Raw genomic sequence first — 12,368 nt, 5'->3', positions numbered from 1 at the left:
CAGTGGATTATGCTAGTGACTAAGGCTTTTGTACTGTAATGAACTTTATGTGGGCACAATGGTCCACTCATGTGGAGCTCACAGAACTATTAAGGCCTGTGCTTCTACTAAATATGGCTTTACAACATGAGATAGAGCGAATTCTCTTCTTAGGAATTCTCAAAGGCTCTTTGTAAAATATATAATGATGGCTGCTTTGGCTCTAGATTAACTCAATATGGTGTACAAGATCAAGTCTATCTCCCTAATCTTCATTAACTTCCTTAATTTACAGTAAGAATTTTTCAGCTTCCCTTATGCACACCTTACCTCCCTGCCACCTCAAAAAGAATGTGAAGTAAAAGGAGCCAATTTTATATCATCACTTTTGTGACTGTAACTGCAATTTAAAGTATTTTCCTTTTCAGGTTTTACTAACTTGATAGGATCCCTTTAACATATACAAGCTTTACCCTGAAGCAGATGTGGAAAGTAGTTAAAAATAAAGTGTGTTTTGGAGATAAGATGACCTCAGCCAGTCTTTGGGGAAATAAGCAGGACCTTTTTAATGTAAAGATAAACATAAACTTTTTTATTTTAAATGCATTTCATTAGAGGAACCAAACTCATGACTTTGCATTACTGGACATTTCTTGTTGGGAGAAACTTGCTTAACTGATAGAAAACAGAAGAATTAACTGTATAAGAGGCAAGGAAAGAGATATGGTTTAATGAAACAGTCAGTGGTTGTGACACCTGCTTGTGAAAATCTCAGGAAAAGATACAGACTGCAATGTAGTGTCACTGCACATTTTAGCCTCCATTAGTAGCAATGAACTTTAGAAACCCATAAAGTAACTCATATGTAAAGAGGCAATTATTAATCAGAGTGCAACAGCCATTTCTGAATAGCCTTTCAATTACTCAAGTTTCAGCTATACTACTGAGCACAAGGTAAAATGGTTAGAAAGGCCGACAAAAGTGTCTTGCAGTCTGGGCATTTCTGTGTCCATCATGTGAACAGTCTCATTATAAATTAATGGATAATTAAAGAAGTTTTCTTTATATAAGCTTAGATCATATGTAAGTAATAGTTGCTTGGTTGGACTTTACACCATGGTGGTCTCAGACTGACACTGTGATACTGAAACCATGCTAGACATGGTTGCAGAGTGAGCATGCAGAATCTATCCCCAAAGTGTTTCCTCATTTGTGCACAGTACAAGGCAAAATAAAATAAAATTAAAAAAACCCCTCAAACAAGGGTGATGGGTGAGCATGTTGACTGCGTGATAAAACGCGTGCAAAGTATACCTCAGAAACACTATAGGTGGATGAGCACGAAGGGAGCCGAGCCTGGTTGTGCAGCGGGGAAAAGAAAACATTGTTAAAAAGGAAATGGTGGCACAGTAAGGGTCTCAGAAGGTTTCTGTATACGTGGTTCCAGCACTGAGACATTAGAAGGGGGTTCATTTAGTTTCTGAGACCAGAGACTTCTGTGTAAGAATATCCCATAATTTAGTCATTTAAGGTGGAAGCTTCTTTAAAAATATTGTAAAATAATGGTTATATACTAACAGTGAATTTGAAGTAAGAATTCAATCTCTCCTCCCCCAGAGAGGTGGTAATGTGATAAGAATACCCTCATTAGGATATTCTGGAATGAGGTTTTCCAAATATCTCTCATTTAATCCTATAGGTTTTATTCTAGCTCTGCAAAGCTCACTGTGTGGAACACATTAGAGACTCTCTCCTTCACTGTATAGCCTACTGATGTCATTTGGTTAGGTGCACAGCGCCATTTTTTTGATACCATCCACTCCTCCAAAGAATGGGAGATTACCATTCGCAAAAGCTATGTCAGTAAAAATAAAATGTAGAAAGAGTCTCAGTTTATTCATAGGAAACGTGGTTTTCCTAATAACTTGAATTTCAAACTCCCCTCCCAGATGTTAAGTATTTCATTTTTCACATACAGCATAAGAATTCCAAGGGCTACATTCTGTTCTTCCTTACACACCACGTCTTTGGTCATCAGTTAATTTGAATTTCAAGAAGTGTTGCAATGTAGATTTCCCATCAAGTTATGCCAAGAACTGGATGTAAAGAGCCAAAACAGTCAAATACATTAAAAAAATCAAAGAAAGAAGAGAAGGTGGCTTCGATAAGTGAGTTAAAAATATCCTGTTTTGACCTTTATGAAAACCTGGATAAATGAGTGCCCTGATTTTCAGAAGAGCAGAGCATCCAAAACGTCAATTGATTTCTGTAGAATCAGTAAGTGTTTCGCACCTGTTAAAAATCAGACCAGATACATTAAAGATGAGAGCTTCTGTGTATGCTACTTGTTCTCATGGAGCACTTGCTGACTTAGGTAGCTTGATGGAGTGAACTGGGAATACAACGCCAATGTGTAAGTAACATGTTGTCTTTCTTCAATATTAGGCATGTAGATCTCATGATTCCATTTACTTTTTTCTTCATCAAAACGATAAAATATCCCCAATTCCAGAAAAATCCCACCCTTCATGCTTAGCCACGTTCCCTTATGCCTACAGAATTTTACAGAGCTGCTCAGGAATCACTAGAAATATTTAAAAATTCTGTCCAAACCAATTTTGCTAGCATTCTGCATATCATGTATTTACCTTGCTCTTACTACATTCTATTACTAAAGAAATCCGTATGGTTAAGGAATATTTTAAGTGTGCATGTCTGCCTGACACTTATTACCTCCACCTGATGTAATAATTCTTTATGACAACATGGAGCAGCAGATTGTTTTGGAAAATGATTATGTCAAAAAAAGAAAATAATGACTTCAGACGAATACGAACAGCAGAAGATGAACCCTGAAGATGCAAAACATTCTTTTCCTACATCCTCTTTTTGCAAAATAATTAGTCAAGAAACAAGTAAAACAGGATACAAAGCAAGATTGTTTCTAAAAGGATTATTTTTCAAAGTTTTCAAAGAGAGGTTGAGTGTCTTTTCATTTAATTATAAAACATGGTATTTGGTTATTCATATAGCTTTTGATGAGTCACAGTCAAGATTTCAATATATATTTTCCAGTCATAGTTTCCATATTTTGGTTTTGGAGGGTAGGAAGAAAGAAGATCCATTAGCTTCAGCTTAGTAAGTGAAGATCCAGAGAACGCAGTATTAAAAAGTAACTTCATATGAGCAGCTTTTCAAACATCAGAAATTAAATAAACAGGAATAGAAGAATGAGGGGTTTTCGAAGTTTACTCATCAGGGCTGGAAAAGATCTCCTGGGTCATCCTACCTACTCTATTCCCCATACTACTGCAGGAGTTACAGTTGCATAGAGTCCAAGGCCAGAAGGGACCATTGTGATCATCTAGTCTGACTTCCTGTATAACACAGGCCATAGAAATTCCCCTCTTATCTCTATACTAAACCAGTGTGTGCTTTATTTAGTCTCTTCTTAAACATCTCTTGTGAGGTGGCCTCCCTTGTCAAATTATCCTGTGGCTTAATTCTCCTCACTCAGATATTTTTTCATCAATATATAATTTAAATTTATGCCTTAGCTTCAGGCTCTTATTCCTCCTGACATTTAATCATATTAAAGCATTCCTTATTCTTCTGTCATAACTTTTAAAATATTTACAGGCAGCCAGTAATATTCCCTGTTCTAAAATGTATATGTTAACTTCCCTTAATCTCATTTTATGCACAAATTTTTCATCATTTTATTCAACCATGTTTAGATTTCCTTTAATTTACCTGTGTCATTTTCATACGATGAGCTCTAAATTGTACATAGTGCTCCAAGTGTGGCCTTACCATGGCTTTATGGAAAAAAAAACTATTATCTCCCTGTTCTCACATGATCCTCCATATACACATTCCAGTATAACTTCTGCTTTTTTTGGGAACAGGATCAGGCTGTGAGCTCATATGTAACTTGCTGCACACAGATAAACTTCTGGATCCTTTCTGCATCACTGCTCTCTGACTAACCACATCCCATTTTGAACTTATAACTTGTACTAGTATTCCCTTAGGGCATTACTCTGCATTATCTAAATAATATTTCAACCCATTTCTCCATTTTTCTTTAAACTCTCTTGATCATTCAGTAATGTCTCTTTAAAATCAATAGGGCTTCCAATCCTCTCCTAATTTGGTGTCATCTGTAAATTTGAATGATGGACCTTTATGCATCTCTTTCTGGTTAAAGGGAGAAACTCTCTTCATTTCACATGACACCAAACAGCCCCTGCACATTACTTGAGGTGAAGCTACCCAGGGTGTACTAAGAATTGAGCTTGGTTATATCACAGACACTCAAATAAGGGGCTAAATCTTCAGTTGCTGAAAACTGGCATAGTTTGAGACTTTAACTAAGCTGTGCCCATTTACAGCAGCTAAAGACATGACTCAATGGCTGCATTAGTAACTTGCCATGAGCCTGATGCATAATATACACATTGCATCTGCTCTAGTCTTTATTAATAAGACACAGTCAAAAGGGACTGAATGACCCATAAATATAATCCTTCATCATAATAAAAGGCGGCAGTTTACTCAGATCAAGATGAAACACTGCATCTTGGGCCCCAAGCCCTCATGGGCTACCATTCTATAGGAAAGATTTTGACAGCAGTCCAGGCTTCATTATAGAACATCCATGGGCGATATTTGGCCTCCATGATGCAATTTGGGCAACTCCTACTTTGATCCAAAAAAAGGGAATCTTTGATATGAAATCCATGTTTGTCTAACCTGCACACAGAGGCTGATGGACACATTGTTTCAGGAAATTGTGTATGCAGAATTTCCATATATTTTCAGATTCAGTATCTCCTTACAGAATTTAAATGTTATAAGTATTTTTCTGAGGAATTTAAACAAATTAAAATAAAATTCTAGCCTGTGTTACAAAGAAAACCTAAATACAAATTGATGCAGTGCTCTTTCTGAGTCTGCATGAATTGTCTGAGCCACCTCAGGCCATCAATTCTGAAAATTAATCATGAGTTTTAAAATAACACTGCTGTTAACTATTTCACTGTTGATCATTTGAGCGGCCAATGTGCTTTTATCCAGTGTAGCTGGATTCATCTGAAAGAACAAAAATAAGGCTGAAAATTTCAAAGTTGGAAATGACTAACTTATTCTATGAAATATTTAATTTTATTTAAAGAGAAGAGAGAAGATCTAAAGGTAACTGGAATATCTCCAGATGAAGAGAAATGGGAAGATATCAGATTGATGATCTCAAGGGGGAAAAGAAAGATCTCAATTCAGGATAACTTTTTTTTTTTTAAAGAATAGATATGTCTGATTATATAAAATGTCATTTTTAAATTAAAACTAACCAATAAATATACAAATGTGTTTAATTTGCTAGTATTTGCATATATGTTTTGAGTTCATATGCTTTAAAAATATCTGGCAGATTTCCCAACAATTTCAGCAGAATTTGGAGGAAAAAATTCCACAAAGTCTGGCAAAGTTTACTACAGATTTCCAATGGATCTATCAATGTGAAAGACACGTATTTGACAATCATTATTAATCAAAGGTTCCACCTTAATAGAGTACAGAACTGTGCAACAGCAAGGCTTCTTAGTGAGAAATTAATGCTAACCGCTACTACCTATTCCCTCTCCCATACCAGTCAATATGTTTGCTCCATCATAGTCATGTGAGGAACTTTTATTTAAATCCCTTTCCAGAAACGGGGTGGAAAATATGAAAATTAATTTGAAAGTGCACTTATAAACTATTCCCTCACAATTTTCTTTTCAGATGCAAGCATTTACTGAAGGTTTATGCCACTATATGGTCTAAGCACTGACACTGGTCTCTTCTCCCTCAGAAAGTTGCCTCATGCAAAGCATCCATTATTATGACACTCATCAGCGTATATAATTAAGGTGGGGAAACTGGCTGCAGATTTTGCCTATTTAATATCTTTCTTGCCAATGATCTCAGTCATCAGAAGAAATTTAGGGGCATCTGTGGCATCTACAGTACATATCTGGGATCAGACTCTGCCCTACCTACTCATCTAAAATAATTGCCCTTCAAATGGTACAGGTCATGATGTGACAGGTAAATATGGCATGGAAGAAGAGGGCAACTTAATATTAATCAGTCTCCCAATCTTGAGTTGTCTACTCAATCAATTCTTGAGATATCTAAGGTTACTGCAGACACATATTTTCACTTTGCACTTGTCCTTGTATGGCATTTTGTGGGCGGATGTATAGTGAAGTACAACTTTTGGTAGTATTCATTTTCAATATGCACTTTTTGCTAGCTATATGTTCACCCATTAATACTGTGGATTTGGGATTGAGAATCCTAAAATAAAAGAACCATCCTCTGCCCTTATAAGACCTAAGAAGTTCAACGTTTCACCAAATTAAAAAAAAATTGCATGTGCACAATTAGACCGGCTGCTTAGAAATGTATGCCAGTGAAATGACATGAGATGCAAAGTGCTCATCAAACCGATTTTACAGAAAGCTGCTGCCAATCAGCAGCTCAATATCCTTGCATCTCACTTTCTCAGGGTCTTGACAATGAGCAGGGATTATCTTTATGTCTGATATTTAGCTGAAAATTGAAATGTTCAGATATACCAGAAGTAATAGGTAAAATGATCAGTCTGAAGCTCTCCCTTCTCTTTCACAGCACCATACTGGATTTTGAATCAAAATGGTGATAACTGTAAAGCCAGCTGCCTCAGTGTATGAGGGAGACAAACCAGGACAAGGATCTACATATGATGTTTTGCAAAGAAGACTCATGCAACTGGTCTTTTTGCATAAACAAAGACATAATTTGCTATGCTCATATTCTTTCCTTATTTTCATACAATATTGCATGATGCAATTTGCCCTTCAAATTCTATCATAAAGTCAAGAGTCAGGTCTGAAAATGTCAAGGCGACTTCTTTTTTAGGAATGAGGTACTGTCTGTAATGCTCTACTGGATACTTTGTGGTAGATTTCTTTGGCTCTATGAACACTGAACACTCTTATAGAGGTGTCATGAATTATATGCTGGACATTAATCTTTACTTCATATGATTTTTTGCATTCTAAATGAATTTTTTTAAATTAGAATACAAATATGATAAAAATCTCAGAAGGTGCTGAACATTTGTTTATTAAAAGGATTCTACTAACTCAAAAGAAACTGTGAAATTTGATTAGCTGTGCATTCAGCATTAAAATTTCTATTTTTTTTCTTTAGATCAAATGAGGGCCCAAGAATCTCAAGGACAGAACTATATCTAAGCCAATGCGTCTGGATTACCTTAAACTAGCCCGCAGTTTTCAGTTCAATTACAGCTTTTATTAGATATATGGCTGCCCTTCAAACAGGGGATACTTACTGGATTTAATTTATCTATAATGTTCAGGAATGACCTACAAATACAAATTTGATTTTGGAAAGGGAGTTTTTGTAGTTGTTTAATCATTTACTGCCATTAAAACCACCAGAATATGGTCAAAATTAATTAAAAAGGCACTAGGGTTTTCTTTTAAACAAACCCAATAGGTATGTTAGAATTCTCTCATACATTACAATGAAACCCCAGCTAGAAAAGAAAGAAACACATAGGGAGAAAGAGAGAGAAAGGAAAAAGATGGAGATGAGAAGACAAAACCAATTAGATTTGGTGTTACCAACCAGCGGAAATTTAAAAATAAATAAATCACCGAGTGAAATCGTACATTTACTCGGAGAGAGCATCCTTTGACATTGCCTTCTAGGTGATCTCTGAGCTCCTCCAGCTTTCGATGGAGCTACATGTAAACATCAGAAAATGAATTGAAAAAGCAACCTGTTCTCTTTTCACTTTTTTCTTTTTTCTTTCTTTCTTTTTATATATTTTTTTTAAATAAGATCATAGCATAACACATTTCTCACTGCCTTTGGCAAAACATTTCAATATGTCAAAGTTCTTTGCACAACAGAAATATACATGCTCAGTAAACTCTGAAGTTGGAAACCAGCTATTTTTCTTGATTAACAATGCTCTTTTTTCAGTATGGGAAAGATAAACACAAGTACATGGACACATCATTCTAAAGATATTTGCTATCAGCAAGATTGTTTACATGTTTTATTTTTGGCAAGATAATCTGTTGAAAATTGTCTAATCACAGAAAACTTCTTTGGGGTGAATTTTCAAACTTGGGGATCTCCGGTAAAGTGTCCAATTCTATATTCAGATGTTCATATTAGACTCTTGTGCCTAAATTAACATTTTAGGTAGCTAAGTTCCAATTTGAGCAGTCAGATACAGAACTGGGAACTGTAAGTTAGGTGTTTACATTTGAAAATTGAGTCCCATGTTTTTTGTTTAAATTGACATTTGAGCAACACTCATTTAAAAAAATTGAGTCCCAACCCTAAAAGGCTTTCTTTTACTCAAATTATACATACATACATACATGTTACACATAAGTATATGCATTAAGCATATACAGTTATAATGCAGGGTTCCACTCAAAAGCAGAAATCAGAGGTAGTTATATACATATACAAGTCCCACAACACAGTAGAAACTGTGTTGCTCTCATTTTTTCCCTTCTGTGAATTCATACTGTGTTGCATTGTCTACAGCTGAAACAACAGTGCATCATTAATGTAGTGTTTTCCTCACTTGCACTGTAACTGTAACTTCCTCCCAAAACTAAAGAAGAAACACTAAAACCTCAAGAGATTGACAATGAGGAATGCTACAGATGCCTCTAGGTATCACTGGCATTAACAAATAGAAACTGGTTTCTTTTTCTACACTGAAATCAATTTAAATGGTGTCATTACCAGAAATAGATGCATAATTAACCCTTTCCTTCCCCCTCTTTATGCTCAGTGAAATAACATTTTCACAATGAGCAGCTGTATAGCAGTGTTAGAGAACAGAGAGGATGGCTTGCCCTGGAACAAAGGCAACACGCAGACATATAAAAATAAAATAAAAAGCAAAAACCAAAAAGGCTGGAGAGGCGAGTAGAGTGCAGAAGGAAAAAAAAACAGCGCTTCATAAAGTACTGAAAAGGAAATAAAGTGAAAAAAGTGAAATATTAAAATGATGTAAAAAAAGCTATTGTTGGGGCTGAATCTTAACAGGGTAGCCTATATTATGTGCCTTCAGCATTTTGGTATATTTGGATTATTTAGATATGTCTTTTAAATACAATAGCATTAGCAAGAATGTACAATTAAAGAAATTTTAATGTGACACATTGTATAAGAGTGGGCACTGATTTAGATGCTCTTTATATGTACAAAGAAGGCAGAGAAATGGCCTAATATTGTTAGCTAAATGGTGGCTCCATTCGTATTAGGCACAGACGGATGGATCTCTCTCTCTCACACACACACCTTTCTGATTTTCAAGCATATAAATACTAAATAAATTAATCAATTCTCATAACAGTGGTCTTTTCTGGAATTAATTTCAAACAGTGAGAGCACCAAAACAACAATTTATTTACTCTTTAAAGGGGGAAACTATACTCCGAAAACGAGTAAGTCTTTTTCATACATATGAGGCACTCAACACACACTGAATGACATCAATCAGAGAAGCCGTGTAATCATGACTCCAAATTATAGGCACCTTAAAGAGGTTGTTATCTCCTAGTTGAGGTGACATTCAAAGCTAACTACTTGGCAGCTTGCTTTCAGCTGGTTCTTCTATGTGTAGCACAGAAACAAACAAAATGTGAACCCACAGTGATAAAAATACAGAAATAAAAACAATGAGATGGTGAGAAATGGAAAAGTCCCTTCCCTCCCTCCCCTCCCCTCCAAAAGAAAAAGTGAAGGCTATAGAAGAAAAGTTGCAAAATAAATGTTAGAAACATATTTACTTTGAGGGATCCAACTCTACTAGCAACTCCTTTGCTTTCATCCGGCCGTCTAATTTGCTACAATGGGGGAAGATGGGTAAAAAGACAGAAGAATAAAGAAAAAGTGAACTTAAAAAAATTTCCACACAATCAATTAGCAGTACATGCAAGACATTAATTTGACTCTCTGAGACATCTCTAGAGGACAAGGACAGAGACTCTAGTTTCTGGAATAAGTGATGCTTTAACAAGTCATCTTAAACTTGTTTCTGTTGAAATTTTTTTTCTTTATATTACCAATTTTGCACCAAAACTTTGCATGCTGAATTCACTATCTTCTTCTTCTTCTTCTTCAAGGATAAATATCACTTTGTATTTTGTGATTGTCTGGATTTGGTTCATAGAGAAAGTAAGGTCCTAACACACTGATGGAAAAAAAACCTGTATATTTCACTCCAGTTAATGTTTTAACTTTGTGGTATAAACTGAAGTTAGAAGGTGTCAACCATATGATCAGAAACACAGACGTGCTGTAAATGGAACTATCAGTCCTGACAAGTATCATTGCTGATATCTGACAGAATAAAATACAGCTGCCCATGACTCAGAAGTAGAGGTTTTAGCCGCTGCCATTAAGATTCCCAATTAAACAATTGTGCTGCCCAATCAGAAAATTTTAATGCCAGACCAACATTAGATTTACTGTAGTACATATATTTTAACTCCATTCCCTACACATCCTCCTGCCTTGTTCTCTTCCCTTAATTATATCAATCCTTTTCTAGATTACGTAGAGGATGGAAGAAACAAATCTGCTGCTTCAATCTTTCACATTGCTATTAATATGTAAACACAATTTTCAAATGCCAGATAAACTATGACCTGAAAAAATCCATTTACAGTAAAAGTTTCATCCAGAACTGTTCACTCAACTAAAGAACTCTTTCTTCTGAACTGAAATTAAAACTAAGCTAAATCATCTGAGGAGAGGCGAGAGGAAAGAGGAGAGAGAGTTGGATAGCACAGCGGGTACAGAGTTTTTCACCTCTTAGTGGCTGGTCTGAATCTAGCCTGGGTTGGCAGTTGTTGCCACTTGATGGCTGTTCCATGTAAAATAGATTGTTGTATCCATTACAAACTGGACTAAGACACATCACAAATTGCATTAGCTGGCATCCCTTTTAATAATCTCAGAAGAGAAGCCAAAGACTTAATAAGCCATGGAAACGCAATTCCCTGCTCTGTGTTTGAGGTGACGTTTCCAGGGCTCAGGCACAATGGCAGGAGTGCTGATGATGTGTAAACATGGGGGCTGGTCTACATTGAAAAGTTACACTGGCATAGCTACATCTCTTAGAGGTGTGAAAAATCTACCCGAGAGATGTAGTTAATTTGACTTAACTCCAGTGTAAACAACAATAGGATGATGGAAGAATTCTTAAATTGACCTAGTCCCATTTCTCTGAATTTTGCCTTCAAGAAATCTGAACTCTGGAGTCTTGCAATTTCTAATTGAAAGGCACCTTCATAAACTGAATCAGTAGGGCAAGGTCCATCAGCATAGATAACAAACAGATTACAAATAAATAAAAAGAAAATCCTTTGGAATTTTAATATTCTTAAATTGCATTTTAAAATTTTTGATGAGATTGTTTTGGAATTCTTGCATCATTGTCCTCAAGGTTTTATCTGTAGCAACAACACAGAATGTGGGAAAGTCAACATTTATTCTGTTAAGTCTGTCTGAAAGATTTCAAGATTCTTCTGAAAGGCACACATTTTTTCAAACAAATTCCCTACACTGCTTGCACTGCCTTGGAGCTACTTGTTGAGGGGATTCAAGTGACCAGTAATATCGCAGAGAAAAGCTACCTGTGACATACAGGGGACATCATGAATATTGTTGGTTTTGTGGTTTGAAAGAAATTCTATTATTTCTCTTTGAAGTGCACAAAACCTTTCTAACATACATACCCTAATTAACCAGTGAACATCATTGTGCTGCAACATGTCACTGTATTTGGCTGAAAGGTCTTGAAAGAAAGCTTTAAAAAAAGACAATGTTGCAAGCTAGAAGTTGAGTGTATGTTGTTTACTAATCTCATCACAATACCCACTGATTTTTCCAAGTCCCCAGACAATTTACCACACAGTGTCCTAGTGAATGATGCAGTGAAGTGTATTTAATGAAGGGTGTATCACTGCCAACATGAAGCAATGCCCTTCTCTTTCCATGTGATGGAGGGACTTCTGTCTGTAACAAGCAAGTTTACGTTCTGCAGATCTAAACCATTTTTTTCAAAAAAAAGCCTTTTTCCTTTGCAAAAATGATCACTCCAGTGGTGTAGGTTTCTAATAGGTAGGTTTCTAAATTCTTCCTTGAAAATTTCACCATTATAAAATCTAACAAACAGTGATACCTTGGCAGGGCCGGCTCCAGGTTTTCTGCAGCCCCAAGGGGCGGGGGGGGGAAGAAGCTGCGGCAGAGTGATCGTGCCGCTCCACTCTTCTGCAGCAATTTGGTGGCAGGTCCTT

At 36.0% G+C, this 12,368-nt stretch overlaps 1 protein-coding gene across 26 annotated transcripts in view; it reads right to left on the bottom strand.

The window, feature by feature from the left end:
• GPHN (gephyrin) overlaps positions 1–12,368 on the bottom strand; it is a 596,340-nt gene that overhangs the window by 142,420 nt on the left and 441,552 nt on the right. For 20 of the 26 annotated variants that reach the window (XM_050953500.1, XM_050953497.1, XM_050953498.1 and 17 more), the window contains one exon: positions 9,855–9,911. The exons of 4 other annotated variants lie outside the window; for them this stretch is intronic. In XM_050953500.1, the coding sequence (XP_050809457.1) occupies positions 9,855–9,911 (57 nt within the window). Of the gene's footprint in view, positions 1–1,293; positions 1,336–7,703; positions 7,776–9,854; positions 9,912–12,368 lie in introns of all 26 variants that reach the window. 2 more of the 26 variants (XM_050953504.1, XM_050953502.1) reach the window with 2 other exon arrangements.

Source organism: Gopherus flavomarginatus, chromosome 5, assembly GCF_025201925.1.
Source record: "Gopherus flavomarginatus isolate rGopFla2 chromosome 5, rGopFla2.mat.asm, whole genome shotgun sequence".
Classification (NCBI taxonomy): Eukaryota; Metazoa; Chordata; order Testudines; family Testudinidae; genus Gopherus; species Gopherus flavomarginatus.
The sequence above is the reverse complement of the archived record's forward strand: the minus strand, read 5'-3'. Positions and strand labels throughout refer to the sequence as shown.